Source organism: Coturnix japonica, chromosome 5, assembly GCF_054131305.1.
Source record: "Coturnix japonica strain WE chromosome 5, WE-NBRP24, whole genome shotgun sequence".
In the NCBI taxonomy this organism is placed as follows: domain Eukaryota; kingdom Metazoa; phylum Chordata; class Aves; order Galliformes; family Phasianidae; genus Coturnix; species Coturnix japonica.
Window position 1 is genome coordinate 43,959,134 of NC_140667.1, and position 18,589 is coordinate 43,977,722.

At 39.1% G+C, this 18,589-nt stretch overlaps 2 protein-coding genes across 11 annotated transcripts in view; both read right to left on the minus strand.

Moving 5' to 3' along the window:
• DICER1 (dicer 1, ribonuclease III) overlaps positions 1-2,828 on the minus strand; it is a 58,507-nt gene extending 55,679 nt beyond the window's left edge. For 4 of the 9 annotated variants that reach the window (XM_015865320.3, XM_085550533.1, XM_015865315.3 and 1 more), the window contains exon 1: positions 2,302-2,453. The gene's annotated coding sequence lies outside the window, so the exon portion shown is untranslated. The other 5 variants (XM_085550534.1, XM_085550532.1, XM_085550530.1 and 2 more) reach the window with 4 other exon arrangements.
• Positions 2,829-7,728: 4,900 nt separating this feature from the next.
• The window catches only part of CLMN (calmin), a 67,992-nt gene continuing 57,131 nt past the window's right edge, over positions 7,729-18,589 (minus strand). For both annotated transcript variants that reach the window (XM_015865361.3, XM_085550538.1), the window contains 5 exons: positions 16,621-17,934; positions 15,469-15,650; positions 14,778-14,838; positions 13,734-13,795; positions 7,729-12,769 (listed from right to left, as the gene is read on the minus strand). In XM_015865361.3, coding sequence (XP_015720847.1) covers positions 12,616-12,769; positions 13,734-13,795; positions 14,778-14,838; positions 15,469-15,650; positions 16,621-17,934 — 1,773 coding nt within the window. In that variant the 3' untranslated portion in view covers positions 7,729-12,615. The remainder of the gene's footprint in view (positions 12,770-13,733; positions 13,796-14,777; positions 14,839-15,468; positions 15,651-16,620; positions 17,935-18,589) is intronic.

Genomic DNA, 18,589 nt, shown 5'->3' on the forward strand with positions numbered 1-18,589 from the left:
GTCCTGCTATTGTCAGGCCTTTCAAAGAGTTTACTCCCCTCCTGGGAGTAAGTTCCCTTCAGGTATTAGAAGAATGTTTTAATGCAACTAGAACAACCCTGAAATAAAGGTTGTCAGTAGTCCTAGCACTTACTCTAATGCTCACTATCCCTAAAGAATCTCTAATCCTTTGCAAATTCTTCTGTATACTGTAAATGAGAGTTCAACCTTATACAGAGTACGTCAACTCCAAGCTTACCACCACATTCATTTCTCTAATCTCCTTGCTCTTCTAAAAAGTACAGGCGTATTCACTTTTATTTTTTTGGCCAGCAATTTGCATTCAGATCAACACATACTTGGTCCATTCACGGTGAAAGAGAATACAGATGAAGTAGTGAAGTTTTGCATCAAGGAACAGGAATCTCACAGGTTTTTTAACTGGGATTTGCGTACACCATACAGTAGTCTACCAGTACCCAATGGAGGACAACTACAAAGGAGTATAACAGCAAGACCTCCTACTGACACCTTTCACAGTCACCTTGTTGTTTTCTGTGTATGGGATGCTTGAGCATTCCAAAGATGCTACAGCACCAGGAACTGTAGCTACATATGATATAGCAGCATGTGATCTATAGTTCTATTGCCTTATTTATTTATTTATAAATTACAGGAACCTTTCAAGAACAGATGAAAAAAAGCTACTGCTTTCTATCAACTTCGCTCATGACTTTAACTTCAATCTCTTACCCTTCCTCTTGCAACTCTTCCCCTGTGTAAGAAGTCCTAATGAACTTTCTCCCTACCTTTGTGCTTAGTCTAAAACCAACTTTTTGAGGTAGAAGAGAAAGACAGCAAAAAACACCCAAACTGCATTTAGTATTACATATGTTGGCCCAGCAAGGACCTATACACCGCTATATACTACTATATACCGATGGCCTTTTATTTTCACTTATTTGCAAGTCCTGATGGTTCTTTTTACTTCTTGACTGAGTGCTGAGCTGCCACTTTCACAGAAACATTATCACTAAGATGATTTCATACCTAATTTAAAGTTCAGCACTTCTGTACAAGCATATTTATTTTAATCCCCCAGATTAATAAATTAAATAGTAACAATGCTCTGATCATACACCTATTAGCACCTTCCAGCTTCTAATACCTCCAAACCTTATACTGTAATCTTCATAACTACAAGTGTTGTAGACACAGACAATGGAAAAACCCCCTCTTCAGAAAAAGATTTAGGAGAATAGTTATGGTATATAGGGAGTAAACTCCAGTTTGTCTCTATATCAAATTATGGGAGGAAAAAAAAATAACCAAGACAACTTATTAAAGCTACATATGCAGTATGCACTTCAACACAACAACAAAAGTAGCTTATTAAAAGAAAAAGGCATATACAGAAAGTATAAAGCACAATATACCATAATGTAAACTGAGTGCCTGCAGTTAATTCTTTTGATTTTTCAGTTGGGTCTTTTTTCTTTAAGAATGGTCATCACCTTCAAACCTACAGCTTCCACCACTGTAGCCCCCTGCATAACTTGGGGTTCAACATCTCGATGTCCAGAACACTCATAACATATCATCTGAAGTGCCAAATCCCCGCCATTTGAAGTCAGTAGGGAACTATTTTTGGAAATAATCATTTCCGGGGAATGACAATAAGCAAAAACAAAACAAGCTTTTTTTTTTTTTTCCTCCTAGAGGTCAATACCACAGCCCATGTTTTTAGTATTAATTTACCGAATATATCAGCTTACTAACGTGCCTTTTAACCTTTTGTTCTTTCACAAAGCACCAGGTGTGCCTCTATCACTCTGCTACTACACTTTCTTCACTCCCCTAAACTGTAAGACGACGGGAGCACAACGAAGAGCCGCGATCTTCCTTCCCCGCCTTTAGCAGCGGGCTCCCAGCAGAGAGTTCTCCCCATGCTCCGATCCTCGCCCCGAACCCATCGGGACAGGACACGGGGGATCGGAGCTCCGCAGCCTCACACCGGGCCTTCCCCGCGGGCCCTACGCAGACAAAGCCGAGCAGGACCAAAGCGCGGCCCTCACACCCCGCACGCTGCCGGGAGCTGCCGAGGCCGACGGTGGGGATCCGAGCCCGGCCTCAAGACGGGCGAGGCCCCGTAGGGACGAGGACGGTCGCTGGGCCAGAGGCGGGGCACGGCTCACCGGGACCCGGCGGCGAGAGGCGGGGAGGGAGCGGCCGCCGCCATCCCACCCACCCACCGCGGCGGAGCGGGCTCCGCCACGCAGCTCCCGGGGCGACGGGCAGGCGAGCCCGGCCGCCATCTCCTACCTGCTCGGACGGACCCGGCGCTGCACCCTGCTACAGGCCACGTCTCATTGTGCTGCAGCCGCCACCGCCATTTCCCCGCTGCCGCCGCCTTGCTCCCCCCAGCTGTCAGGTTCCTCCATTCACCTGGGCCCGCGACGGCCTCCTCCTCCTTCTCCTCCCCCCGCTTTCCCCCTGCGCTGCCGGCCCTACGCAAACGGAGCACCTCCCTCCCGTACCAACGAAGGCCGCCCAGCGCCTGCGACGCAAACCCGCTTCGAGAATTCCACCCTGCGCAGCTTACGCTCTGCGTCCCCGCGACATGAAAGGAATCGAGCAATTGGCGGCGAGACCCAGATAAAAGGTGAAAGGTTCACAAAGCAACCAATGCGGCGAGGCGACACAACGGCTGCTCGGGAGCTGCCGGGTGGTCCAAGAGCTCACGTGTGTGCGCCTTCCCCTCCGGAGCATGGCGAGGATCGCGGCCTCCTCTTTTCCTCCGCTCCTTCCTCGCGCACGCGCTGAAGGGAGGGCGGCGGCCGCCATCTTGGCAGGGCTGTGATGGGTGAGCTCTGCGGGCTGTGGAGATGGCGAGGCCGCCTGCAGGGCGCTGTTTTTCCCTCTGAAAGACCAGCTGTCTGCCCTTTCTTCAGTAACATTCCGAGATACAACGCTTTAAGTGCCCCAAAAAATCTCATGAATGTAGCTTTTTAGCTGATGTAACTTCACTGTCAAAACCCTTCAGGTGAAGCGTCGAAGAGAAGCAAATGGGTTGTGCATAAACAATAGAACACAGTTTCTCTTGTATGTCACATGCTGCTGTTTTCCGGCTTTTATTTCCATGATGCAATTGACATCAGTGTTTAAAAGTCCTTGGGAAAACTGATAAATACTAAAAAGCCTTGAGTTTACCTAAACTGGGCAGCAGTGCCACATGACTGCTAACTCCCTAACTCCTACCTTTCTTAGCATCATCTGCTGACATCGTTCTCTTTGTGACTGGTGAGAAGACGGAACCCTCCTCCCAGAGATGAAGCTAATAATCAAAGCTCCAGTCTTGATTATTGCATGACTTAGACCCATAGGTGAAGCCTGAACCAGAGAGATGCCCAGGGCAAATAAGGATAACTTGTAGATTCATATGTTGAGTTTAAAAGTCCCTCAAGCCTAATGTCAGCTGGGATGGATCATCAGGGAATTGAAGTGTAGTAATCACATCCTATTTCTGTCTGGTTCCATCTGCATGTGTGTGACAGTTTGGTGGAACTATTAATGTCCAGTTATCAATTAGAGCAGTGTTGGAGCACAGAATTGAAGCTTCAGTCTTGAACAGCTTTGTCTGGAAGCAACCTTGAAAAGCTGCATCTACCTCAATTCACAAGGTCTTACCTGTTCTTCAGCACACTGCGCTCACCTTTTGCTGAGTTGGTCCACGTTCATCAGAGCCCACATCAGCTGTTTAGATTGTCCTGTCCCTTTCCATGGGTTTAACAACTCATCCTTTTTACCTTGGTGCCCTCTTCAAGGAGTTTCACTTACACTACGAACAAATTAAATCATTGACTAACAAGAGATATTTTGGTGGTGGTTGGTGATGTTCTTTTTTTTCCTGGGTGGGTTAAAAAGACTAAAAGATGTACTAAAAGATGAAAGCAAGTAGCAAGTCTTATTGCTGGGGCAACATTTTTTTTGGTCTCATTTCATTTTCTAACTGCAAGGTTTAATTTTTCTGCTTAACTTCCCTTCATCCTTCACTCACATATGTCCAAAAGCTCTTAATTTTCCATAGTTTTCTCACTCTTTGTGATATAACAAGATACATATTTTACCATACTTCACAACAGTGGTGGGATATTCACACTTAAAGTTCAGAACAGGTTTAATCCATGGTGCCAGTGAGTGATCAGATGTGCGTGTTGCCCATAGAAATCACCACACTGATACTGTAAAGATATATCCACACACGAGCCATGTGGTCATTCTTATGGAAAGAGGTCTTCAAATAATGTAAATATATGCACCTGGCTTCATCCTGTCTTCTCCTGACTTCTCCTTTCCACAGTGGATAGTTTAGTTGCATGCTGCATCGTGCTGATCCTCTTTGCCCTGCTGCAAAGAGCACTGCAAGATATTTCAGGCTTGCAGGTATGGCACTAATCATGCTTTTGCTAGTCCAAGTAGGCAAGTTAGGACCATCCTAAGATCACAGTTACTTACAAAGGGACTGGAGATCGTCCTTGTTGCCTAATAAAGAAGAAAATTGTAAATGCAATATAAAGCCATTTCTTGCCAGCTGCTGCCCTTTTAAGTTGTGCTGAATGTGATGCATATGCAGCTGCAGATCTGTCACTGGAGATCCAGGTTTCTTCATTCCCTCTGCATTCCACCTTCATTCTTACAACAGTTTGTGCCTAGAAAATATAACCAGAGCACCCTGAGGTTCATTTAAACCTGGGTAAAATGATTCATCAAAGTGATAGAGAAGTTTAGGATATTACCAAATTGAGTGTTTTCTTTATTTAGCTCAAACCTTAGATGCTATTTAGAGCATATTTCTTTTGTAATGCCCGTGTTATTAAGTATTACCGTATTAGGTATTTTTATAGTGTTGAAGGGACACCCTTCTGTTTTTTTATGGTTGGAAGAATAATTATATCCCGTGACAAAACCTTAGGAAGAGGAGCAGCTGTTCAGTCTTATCCAGTGGGAGCTGTCAGAACATATGGGTCTATTTTTCCAATTTAACTCAAGTACTGAAGGAAATTGGCATTCTTGATTATTTCTAACATAAAATAAAGCAGGAAAAAAAAAAAACCCTCCTTAATCATCTGCAGGCCGTGATTAAATAATGAATTTTATCCAATTCAAGTAGGTTCAAAGAGAAGACAAACAGAATACTTAAAACATAAAAAACAAAACACAGTAATGCCAGGAGAATTCTGGAAGTTATTTTCATATAAAGAGAAGGGTGTCTTTCTCCACAGCTACTTCCTCTTTGAGCCTGCTATAGCTGACAGCAGTTTTTGATTTAAAGCACAGTTGGGATAGAACTTGTACTGTACTGTATTGTTCCATCACCTCTACCCACTCCTTTGTGAAATAGGAATATTTCTTGTCACTTGCTTGTGTTATAACAGCTAATGTTCAGATTTTTCAGCCCATATCAAAAATTAAACTCTACGTTAATTTCACAAATTTCTTAGGAATTCTTTTTAAATTAAAAAGAAGTCATCAGTGTGTTAAAAGCTCTAAAAAATTCCACACACTTCAAAGTCCTTAGAATTCAGTGTTTGGTGAGGAAAAATAAACTACTCATAGGGATAAAAACGAAACAAACAGAACAAAAATAACCCCATGAACAGGACATTATATGAAAGGAATAGAATAACCCAACTCCTTAAAATCCAGGACAGAAAAAATGATTATGCACCAGATCACAGCTTTCACAATATCTTTGGTGCTGGAAACACTGACTCATTACTCTATGCAACAACTGCAGTAAGACTATGGCAGCAACAACAACAAACAGAGATATTTATCTGCCCCTTTCTATAAAATATATCAATAAATGATACTGGATTTTGTTTCTTGTTATTCCTGCTGGGTAGCAGTGAAAAAATGCATATGGGTTGGAATGGAGGGAAAATGCAATTTAAAGAAAGTCATAGGCAAGTAATTGCTCGTGCTACAGAACTTTGAAATTAAGCCAGCAGAAACCAGGCTTTTTGCTTTTGACTCTGCATATCTCATCGGGTTCCAAAATGGATTCTGAAGAGATTCCTTCCTATGAGTCAATGGTGACCTCTGTTGTTTCCTGCTGCTGATACCAGCCACGATGCTGTTTTGTCTTTGCATCACACTATTTCAGTGGTGCACTTTGAAACAAACTGGCACTGCAAAAATACAGGCCAGAGTGTTGTAAGCAAGTTTCTGTAAAGGATGTGTCTATTCTTCACCTCACTTCAGAAAATGTAAATTGAGACTTCCCTCTCAAACAGCTCCTACTCTGGCTACTGGGTTTTCCTGTTCACAGTTGTGAATCACTGCGGAAAAAAAGCAGTTACAAACACTTGAAGCTGTGGCACTAATAACAACATCTGCAACGTATTATGAGAAAAAGCAGCAGGTACGAGTATGAAGCTGGAGGAAAGAAAAAGCCTTTCTTTGAGCAGAGACCATTCTTCAAACTGGAGCTGAGATTTAAAGGTCTCAGGTTGTGCAAACTTTTGGTTTCCCCTCTAGGATACAGGTTAAAAGAAATCTCACAATACTTTAAGGCTTCATAACTCTACAGAAGGATATTATTTCCCTCTGTGCAAGTGAAATGTAAATATTCTTAATAGTTGTAGTGTCTTTACTCCTCTCATTTATCACTGACTTGAAGTTACTTTAAGCAAGTCTTGTAATCCCTTCATTTCACATACAGTTGCTGTACAAGAGATCTGTCAAACCATAATTAACAATGGTTCTTAATAGCCTTGAAATATACATTTTTAGGCTCTTTTGCCTGAGAATAGAGAAATAATACTTTGTAATATATAAACATACCCAGCTGCTACAGTTATGATGATTCTTGCTAACATACACAAAATACATAGTAGCAAATTGATGAATCAGTTCCCCTGGGTACAGATCAGCCATAAAAGTAATGCAAAAAATAATCAGTTCAAAGTATTTACAGCAGAGGGTGCTATGCATTTTGCTTTGATCATGTTACATCACATTCCAAAGTGTGGGGCTTGGGGGCACGGAGAACTGCCAATGGTACCATCTTAGCATGGAACAGACTTATTCACCAGAGAGCACTTGATAAAATATTGTAATTAACTATAGTGGAAATTATCCTTGTAATACCAATACAAACAATTCAATAAAAGATTATTGTCATTTCTTACCTGGCTATGTGTTATTGTTGCTTCAAGAGAATTTATATATATATATATATATATATAATTATATATAAATCATTTTATATATATATATATATATATGACTTATGTCCATAGGTCCATAGGTTGCCCTCAGTAGGTTTGAGCTGCTACAAAAGCATGACATGCAAACGAGTTCACTGGACTAACACTTACCTTCTTACCTAGAAACAGGCCGGATTAATTGAATATTAAGATTAATATATAACTTGGCACAACTGGTATTGAAAGCTTACCTTTATAATAACAATTTCCATGCATTAAGTAATAAATAACCGCCAGGAAAACTTGAAGTTCATTGTTGACTGGAATAAAAATTTTGGACTTCCTCCTCCAAAATTAAAGGTCGCTCTTTAAGTAAGTGAGAAAACAACGCTCACTGTGAGTTTACTCTCTTTGATCAGATCTTCTCTACTAAAAAGTGAGTACAGTTTCTGGGCACTAACATGCAAAGTAAGGACAAAATCTGTGCTGACATCAGGAGTCTGACAATATACAGAGAGGAAAAGGACAAACTCACAGGTAACGGTTTCAGTACAGGAAGCCTGTCCCTTTATTTCCAAACTGGAGATTTTATAAAATAAAGAGGAACTATTCACTAGTGAATACTAATCTTATTACAGAGGAACAGTATCTAAAAACATTTACTTTGCTATTGTACCAACTATACACAAGAATACATTTCTTTCTCACAGAAATTAGCTTTGAGCAACAGGTGCGAATGTTCAGTACATGCCACTGACTGAAAGCATTTAGAAGAAATGTATTTTAAAGTACACAGAAACGCATCTCCTTCAGGACACCTTTTGATACCAAGCAAGTCCTCCTTTCATTTGTTCTCATTTAAATAACCTTCATTCCTTACCACTTGCCAATGGATAGCATGTTTCTTGAATACAACATCCCTTACTTATAAATGTCTCCAGTTAAATCCTTAGCAAACTAGAACTTCATCAATCCTTTTAAATTGAAGAACTTTAATAAGAATGGTAAAATTGGTCAGGGTAAAACAGGGGTTTTTCTTTTGCTTTTTACACTGAAGAATAAGATGGCATGCAGTGGTACGGCAAACTAAAACATGTTTCATTCAGTGCAAAAGCAGAGGTTGAATTCTTTTGACTGTAACAAAAAGATGTATTTGATTTACAGTATTTAACTGCAAGTTCTTCAGCATTAAAGAAAAAAGCCTGTTGTTTCTCTACAAAATGAACAGCACATAAGTTGAAAGTTAATTGAATTAAATTAGACCAGTCATTTCTAAGCAAACACTGGTGATTATCTGTTACAGTCTAGTGACAGCTGTGGATCAGAGCTGCCCTGTATGAACGGTTCCTTGGGCACAGAGCGAATGTATTCCATGAATCAAAGAGATTCCAGGAAGGCCCAATGAAAGTAATGAAACTACTTTGGCAGTAAAATATTACCTGACTTGAACATAGCCTTGCTTGGAATGTTATTTTTTACTATTTCTCACTGAGGTCAAATTAATTATTTTTATTGCCCCTTCTAACCTTTTCATGAGGAAAGAATTGTATTAATCACCCAGGGGCCAATTTTATGTTCCAGAGACATAAACTTAGACATTCTCCTCATGGTGAGAAAATAACACCGTTCTCATTTTCCATTATCAGCAGTAGCAGCTGTCTAAAAAGGAGTCATCAAAAGTGCCACTGAGGTGGAAGCGAGTTTTCCATGTCTCATATTCAGAGGAAGAAAGAAATGCTTTGATATTCCACAATTTCAGTTAAGATAACCCTGAAACAGACACAGCACTTGAGAATAAAAGGTTAATTTCTTTTTGCCTTCTGTGGGCTATAGAGCAGCAAGTCAAGAGAAGGACAGAGTACGCAAGCTTTCCCATTCAGAGTATGTCTTTTCTAATATCCTTTAAACGTGCCTATAAATCCCATCCTCTGGCACAAATAGCTTCATCATGGTGAGGTGTGGGGGAGCAACTTGCACTCATGCATGCCCTGTGTATGTACAACACTGGAATATGAACACACATCAGTCAGGTGTGTGTAAATGAGCATCATCAGTGGTGTGCAGCGGGGAAGAATCACATTCTAACCTGTGACCTTACCCCGCAATCCAGCCACTTGTTCCCTGCTGCTGTCCTCTTAATCAGAACTGGTAGTGGATGGTAACTTCCTAGAAGAAGGAGGGGTTTGGTCCTACATATTTATGCAACAAATGTGATGCATTTAAAGGGATTGGCTGAAGTCTGTGGCATTGTTTGTGTACCTTGGATTAGAGGGGTTCCTAGCCCTAAGGCAATGTATAGGCTTTGGCTAGTCCTGGCCTATGTGATGAAAGTTAAATCTCCTCATGGCCAGATCCTGTGGTGTGTGCTTAGCACACAGATGCGTCACACTGACTTTCACGGAAGTCGAGAACTGAATACATCACTGGATGCATTCATGTTTGTGCTTGGTAAGAAGGGACTCCCAAGTACTTAAAGCTACACATAAGTGATAATGCACTAATTATCTTCTTCAATGGATAAATATGAGAGCACACACATTGGCCAAATTCCTCTTCTAAAAGCTCTGATTATGTGAGGATGGGTACCGAAAGCTCTGAAAAAAATATATTAATAAAAATCCCTGGGCCCCAGTAAATTCAGTGGCTCACTACTTTGATGAAGAAGTCATAGTGACAGTCATCAGAAGATGTAAAGGAAATAAGCGAGTTAAACACCAAATACTAACATGTTGAAATTTCAGCCTCAGGAAGTTTTAATGCAAGAAAGTACCTTAATCACTCAATATAATTTGCAACTTTAGCTGAAGGTTAACATCGCAAAATGACATATAGCTATGCAGCTTTAAGAATCGCGCAGTTGTATTCAAATCCTGTCCCACGTCTTTCAAGTCTACTGTTCAGTAGGAGCTCTTCCTCTGTTTGCAGTTTCCATTTTCCAAATGTACGATCCAACCGGTGCATAGCTCAGTGTTCATTCTTGTGAGTCATAATTAATAAATAATCGTATCACATACACATAGTTTTACAGATATTCTTAAAATGGTTTTACAGTTCTATTAAATATATAGATAAAATAATCACCGCTATATAAAAAAAAGAAAATCTTTTTAAAACAGTTGAACTCTGAAGCTCTGCATAAAATTCTGTAGACACATTCATTATAATCTAGAAACTCAATTAAAATACATTTTAGAGCTCAATCTATCAAAAATATTCATGGCATTAAAAAAGTGATTGTCTTTTATTTTTATCTTATTACTGCAAGCTGTACTTGCCCTGATCATTTCCTACAACCTGGCAAAGGCTGCATTCATTTCACTTTGTAGATTCCATGACTGTTAAACTCGTTTCTTCAGCTGTAAGACATCTGCCCCATAAACATTTTGCAGGGTTTTGTCTTTAATACTAAACCAATTCTCGCACTTTCTATAAAGCTGCAATGAAACACGTTGCAGTTCAGCTACACACCAGCAGTAATGTTGAAGCATCCTGTTACAGCTGTTTTGTAGCCTGTAATGGTGCTTCTCTGAACACCAAACACCCATTTATCCAGTAATCTACGAACACTTCCCAACACTTACACTTCACAATACCCTCCTATGCATATACTTGCTCAACAAGAACTGGTTTTATAAATGGTCTTAACAGATCAGCACCCATATAACCTGAATTCTGCTACTAAACCTAAGTACCAAATGATGTCACTTCAAACTTAGCACTTTTCAAAAACCCAGGTCTTTTATCAGAAGAAACCTCCTTATTCAGACCCTGCACTTACCTGCTGGCTAGATAAAAGACGGCCCACCGGCCTTTAAAATCTCAGATGCCTCACAACAGTCTTAGAGCCAGCACACTAGAAAATCCTTTGCTACAATGAATGCTTTACAGTCAGGCTTTTAGACTGTGGGCTAGGAATGGCACACGAAGACCAACAAGGAGCAACGTTTTCAGAACAGGGAGGGCACTTGCAGGAAGAGACCGGATTTTGAACAGTGGAATAATGATACAGGCTTACATACTTACACATACATCTTTATGGATGTCAGTAGTTTAGATGAGACATCCAAAGATCTTCTTCCAATTAATTTTCTTAGGAGATAGAAGATAAAATGGAAATGATTCTCCTTGACTGAAATCTTAAAGGGGTAAAATTCTCCAAAAAGACTGTAATTGAACTCCAGATAATCTCTTATGATGACTAAGAAATAAGTGCAATTGAACTGGATTTGAAGACTTCTCTTTCACCCTGTATCACACTGGTACCCTTCCTCTGGCTGAAAACCTAAATCAAATACCCAAAAGTGATCGCTGATGTGGCTAAAAATGGAAGAGGCAGAAATGGCTTAACTATGCATGAAAGTGTATCTAGTTATACTGGAGAGTAAAGAAAGGCTGTCAGCGTTTCTTGATGCTGAGGTTTACCCTTGTCATTGATTTATACACTTAAAGAATATTTCTAACACTTTCATAGCAATGCACTTGTGCTTCAGCAGTAGCCTTAGAAATTAGATGACCTGTCATATTTTGTATCTTTAAAAGAGAGAAATGATCTCATGATCTTGTAAGTATTTTTTTTTTTTCCATCAGAAAGAAGGAATCAGATGCTGTCTCACAAGCATTGAGGTACAGTATTCAAAACAACCAAACAGCACTGATCTCTTCCTGATCTTTCTCAAACATGGCCACTATAGAAAGTATATTTCTTCAGGTAATCTGTATAGAAATTACTGGATTAAGATTTCTCACATGATCCTTCTTAAGAAGCAGGTAGCACCTGCTCCATACCCAATTTGTTCCTGCAATTTAAACATAAAAAGTTCACCATAAAAATGAATTTACATCCTAAAGAAACCAATCTTCCCTCCACAAATAACTCTCCACCTGATTTTGCTGCTCCACTGGATTGCCACTAGTTGAATTCCTGCAGCAAGAACGTCTCAACTCCAACTCTGCTCTACTTCCACCTCCCTCAAAGAACTCCATGGAAAAAACTTATTTCAAGCCTTGTTCTTGTAGGATAGCCAGATTCACGGGCAAGCCAACAAGAGTTCTTCCACTGCTGTTGGACCCTATGCAGGTAAATGAAGCCAGAAGAATAATTTTTGAAGACTAGAGCTCTGAATTGTTCATAATTCTACTGATAATTACCCATTTTTATTTAGCATCTTATAAAGCAAGGCACAAATGTACAAAATTGCAGCTACTAAATCAGGTCTTTTATATATATTTACACAATTGTCATAATATAAAATGTGCTTAGACATTGTCATAAGCGCAACAGTAGAGGAACTGAGGAGAACCTGATAGTAAATACAAATACCAGGTCCTATATTTCTGCTTGTGCTTCACCTGAAATAACATACTTATATGTAGATACACAAAGCAATCAAGCCGTTGTCTTTTATTTTTCCACACCCCACAGAGATCACACTTTGAAGCTAAAAAGCTGTGGAAGGACTAAAAGGCAGTAGACAAGCACCCAGAGGAAAACGATGAAGTGGAATAGCTCCGATTGCTCAACGCTTAGAGTCTGGCGAGGAGGTGCTGCAGTCTCATTTGTTTCCATATCCTTTTTCATCCTAAAAATAAGAGAGAATTTGTTATGAGGCAGAAAAAACTGTTAACATTTACATTAAAGATCAGAGAGTGTTCTAACACACAGCAGTTTAAGCAGCGCTTTCAACCTACTTGGTCGCAACCCAAGCTACACTATAGGATGCATAATGAGCTCTAGCAGGTGTTTCCTAAGGACTCTAAAAACAGCAATTAACACTCTGAAGACTTGGACAAGTTCTCAGGTAGTTAATACACATGCAGAAACAGTTCATTTCACATAAGCTGATTTTCATTAGTCAGAAAGATATATACATATATATGTATATGATACACCCAGTGTATCAGACTTGACATATCATCTCCAAACCAGCTACTCTTAAGAGTCTTTCTTGCCAGCTGCACAGAAGGGTAAACAAGCAGCCCTAGACCTCACGAAACAAACCAACAACTCAGGTAATTAGTTTGCAGGAAGACTCCAGAATTACAACCACAGTTCATTTTTTCTGGGCTGGGCATCCTGATCCCTCAATTAATGTACTGGATATATATATATATATATATGAGTATTACACAAAACAAGCAGCAGTCTGCAAGCTAGGAGAGGCAAGAGCTCTGCTAAGCATTGTCTTCCCTAGCACTGTCTTGACAGGCTTCTAAACTTGGAAAAAGACAGCACTGCCAGGGGCTTCACACAGAAAGTCCTCCCACTCTTTTCTTGGTTTGAAATATCCACCACATCGGGAAAGAGTTCACAGTCTTGCTTAGACAGCCAGGCCTTTCCTCTCACACCAAGAAAAGGTATTTTTATTTAAAGAGAGAGATCAAGCAACAAAGAAGTTCTGTGTCTTACACCTATGGGAAATATTGACCCTGAGCCAGTACATGTCTACTACTACAGTTAACTTTTATTTCCCTTTGTAACACTGAAAAAATTACCTAGAAGTTACAGATTCTTTGTGTAAGATTTTTTTGTGAAGAACTACTCACCCAGTGATCAATAGATTTTCATCCATTTCTGTCATCTTCTGATCCTTTTTACCAGAGGTTTCCTTAAACAAACAAGTAACCAAAAGTAGATGATATAAAAAGAAAATAAAATTCATTCTCTCACACAATAGTAGTTGTATCCAGAGCTCAGTTGTATCACGTGCTTGCAAGAAAACAGTATGAATTATATCAGCAATTAAGGATGGCATTTCACATTACAATCAATTGTCTTTAAGGGCTAGCTGCTGCTATTCAGAGAACACACCACACCACTTCTACAAAAGGAGAGGCAAAGAACCTCTTTGGTAAAAAGCGCATCCAAATGACACTCTTGAGAGGCTCTGACCAAGATGCTCACACACATATAGAAAAATGCATAAACTGAAAGAACTTGTATCTGCAAGTAAAGGAAGCTTCAAAGAAGTGAAGTGTTTCAGTCATACAGTAATGACAAAGTAAACCTCAAAATCAGAGTATATTTAATTGGAATATTAAGTTGCACTTTGTTGGCTTTCCCAAGGATCAGTAAGGTGCCATTTCATTTATTTGGAAGAATTCAAGAATAGCTTAAATTGTTATAGGTTAAAGCACTAAAAGTCTTAGAAAACACTAGACTTTTGTGTTATCACAAGACATTTATAGAGAGCAGACCCTGTACAGTGACAATAACATAAAGATAGGAATAAATATCCAAAAGGCTATTTACAGGAAAACCTCACCTGTGTGGAAGCCTTCAGTCTGCTGGGAAACACTACCGCAATCACCACCAAGGAGCAATCTCCAAGAGATGCTGCCTTAGTGGTGGTCAGCCCATAAATGAGATCTAGAGGAGATGGAGTCAGGCTCCACCCCTTCTGGGAGCACAGCTAAATTACTCTCACCTGTGCTCCCACAGCTGACCCTACACTCACCTCAGCTGATTAATCAGAGGTTCAGGATGTGATTACCAATTTCCCATACAGACCCTTTTACAGTATCTGAACTTCTGGAGTTGGGGGAGAAATCATGAAATAGTGACAGAAAGGCCAATTTCTACAAACTTACCATCTCAGAAGTATCAGGAAACCTTTTTCGGAGATAAATGTTGGAATCATTGTCACAAGTTCTGAAATACACATAAAAGTACAGTGTTTTAATTCATGAAATTTTGCTTTGAATTCAAAGAGGGACACTGCACTATTTTATTATAATATTCACACTAGTTTTAGGTTATGCAAAACTACAAACGTGTGTTGTGTGTTTTACTGCATGGATTTGAATTTATGCTTAACATTACAAGCAATAACTTTGGGAAACTTTAAATTTTTTTTTTCTTTTTCTCAAATTTGAATTATTTTATTTTATTTTAAACAGTATCTGATACATTTTTTGCACCTTTTACATCATCTACATTTAAGCAAGGCTTATGGCTGGGTGAGATTTTATGGTTGTGTAGTTAAAAAAGAATTGATACATGACAGGAAACACAAGCCTGACAAAGTTTCTTTGAAAGTTCAAGTGCATTGGGATTCCTGTTGGTTTTGTGTAGCAAAGTTTGTACAGCAAAGTCAAATCACGCCTCACTTGCACCAAATCATTTGATATGTTTAAGAGAAACACAGGAAGAAGCCAATGAGTCATAGAAGTCCAAAAGAAATATTAAGTGGTCATGGCATACTTTAGAAGTGCAGTGCACTTCAGAAGTGCATCATTGCTATCAATTAGATGCATTTCAGACAAAGTTAATATGAAATACCTGGTCAACTCGTGGCTATTAGCAATTTCTTCCAGTTCATCATCTAACAGTGTAGTATGCCCAACTTCTGAGATCTGTAAATCTTCTGCTTCGATCATATTTTCCTTTTCTCCCTCCCCATTACTACTTTCTTCCAGTCTTATTCCCACTGTTGCAAAGTCATCTAGGTTGTCTCCTCTGGCCTGTTGAAAGTAAAAAATATTATGCATCAGACAAGACTGATTCCCCAACCTTTTAAACAGCTCTGTGGTGTAACTTACTCAGATACTAGATATACATGCAGTATGACATTGAAGGTGTTACTAAAGAGAATAAAACACAAGTTTTGAATATAATTTCAGATACCTTGAGCTGTAAAGTATCATCAGTTTAACTGACAAACAATTGGTTGGTAGTTCTTTAAACATAAGAAGTTATGGCATGATTCAGCTCTTTCAAGTAATCCACTGTGATTTTCTTTTTGCCCAATTATCCTGTTGGGTATAACAGCAATTTGACTTCATTGCCCTAATAAATGTTAGGACCAAACCAAGTGTAAGCAGCAGCGTATGATTCAAGTACTTAAGTGGACATTCATTCCATAAAACACTGTCACTACTATGCTAGAAAATGTGTAAGACAATTCAAAATCAGTGTTTCCAAGAATACATACAATTTTGCCTAAATCCAAAACACAAAATAATTACCAAAAAAAAAGCCCTACTTTCTCTTCCAGTTTAGATAAGCCTGCATTTTACTCACATTACTTAACCTATTCAAATTGGTTTGTTTTCACAGACAAACTTATCTAGATTCAGACAAAAAGAATTCCTTTACCTGTATCATTTCTATATCAACAACACTGCTTCCTGTTTATTTCATTAAAAATTATTTCACACACCCTCTGTCGTAATCTTCTCTGCCTAGGAGATACAAAGGGGCTTCAAAATACCTTAAAACATCAGTAAAATTCAAATTTCTGCAGTATCATTACTGCTCAGTCTCTTCTGTTAATGCCACATCTTTTCAGGGAACTGCAATTCCACTCTTTCCAGTAGAGGGCTGTGGCAAACAGTGTTATTGAGGCAGAAAACCAAGTACAGAAATCCCCGAGTTCAGGCACTAAACCCCCATACATACATAAAGAAATACAGCTAATAAAAAGTTAAATACCTCAGGATGCTGTAGAATCATGGAATCTTCATTGCCGGTGGCTTTTTGGCTGTCTACTTCAATTTCTATCTCTCCTATTAGTAATGGCACTTCCTTTTCATAGAAAGAACTTCTAAGAGTGTTCATATCTACTATTTCCTCCTCTCCATTCTCAGCATCCATTTCCAGTGAGGGGACACCATGATTATTCCCGAAGCCTGGCTCTGGAGCATCCTCCTTGTAGTGCTGTGCAGGTATCTCTTTCTCATGTAGATTATCTGTTACTGTTTCAGAAAAAGATTTGTCATTTTCAGTACTGTATCTTTCAAGACGAGGCTCAACATAAGCATCCAAAACTGCTGATATGGGAACGTTATAATGTGGATAATAGAAGAGATCGTGGGGTATTACAGATACTTTTGAAGAACTGAGTAGTACTTCTGCTGAAGACTCATCGTCATCGCAGCTGTCTGAGTCTTCTTCATTATTGGGCACATCTGAGAGAGAGTCATCAGATGCTTCTAGCAGTGTAGATATTTCTTGGCTTTTGAGATTAGAACCATTGAACAAACTATGGCTATTTTCTGTTGTCTCCAAGATAGGTGATTGCTTTGTATGTTCATTTTCTGGCAGTTTCAGTATTTCCTCATTTAGAAGATGGAGAACATACTTATGTGTATCTTCTTGTTTAGAAGTAACTTCTGGTAAAATAATTGAATTTTGAGAATTGCTCTCTTCTACTTTATTTATAGATTCATCTGTAAGTATACCTGAAGTCCAAGACAATGGACTTAAAGAAGAAGTATTGGCTGAAAGGCTCTTTGTTTCATTGTCGTATTCGGTATAGGTTTCTTTAGTTAATTCTTCAGAGTAGTCTTCAAAAGAGTCAACAGAATTTTTCTGATCTGTCAGAACAGCTGGAGAGAGGTCATCACTCTGTTTCAGTGGATCATCAGATAAGCCACCATCACCTGGCATCAATTTATCACTAAGAACTTCCCAGGAGGAACTTGATTCATAACTGACAGATCCTGTAATATTCAGTGAAGTAGGCCTTTGTGGCTCATCGTCACAGATTTCCTGAGAATCACCTAACGCTTCATTCAATTTGCCATTACATGCTTCAGGAACTGTTTCTGACAGGGTTCTCTCAGGGGTATCGTGAATATGAACCTTTGGAGGAGCAGGGTGACTCCTTTCATGATTAACAGTGTACATATTCTTGTCACTTTCCCTTAAAATCAAGATTTTGCTTTCCTTTTCTGAAGGCGTGTCTTTGATGTGAACATATGTAGATTCAATGGGAAGCTCTTTCTCAGGATCTGTAAAGTCTTCCTACAAGTAACAATACACCATTAAAAAACAAATCGTGCCTCACATATCATTTTATTTCTCCCAAGTGATACAGCAACTAACCCATTGCCCCTTTAATTTGTAAATGGCCAATTAATTACTCGCATATTTTAAAAGTAGGCAGAGCAATGTGGCAAGTAAATAGAATTGAACAAAGCTCAACATACAGAGGCCACTTGTACAGGAAGATTAGAATGGAGACAAGCCTACTGCTCAGTTCTTCATATTTTCATCTCTCCCTGCTGCACTTGTGGAAAAAATCGACTTGGCTTTTTTGACTCAATCCCAAAACCTGGCAGTAAAGTAAACCTAAAAAGTGCACTAAATCTACCACGAAACATAGTAATCCACTATATTACTCAGTTCCAATGGACTGTATTAACAATAAATAAATAAATAGGTAGGCTCTTTTTTTGCCATTAAAATGTCTTAAGGCTGATAAATATTAATGGCAATCTCATCTAATAATCATGATTAGATTATTATAATAACTTTAATTCCAGTGATTTTAGTAATGTCCACTGATTTTATAAGCTATGAAATTAAATAACACAAGAAGCTTGAATTCAAAACCAAATTGAAGGTCAAATAAATTTTCATAGATTAACAGATAAACTTCACTGTTCTGAAATTACTA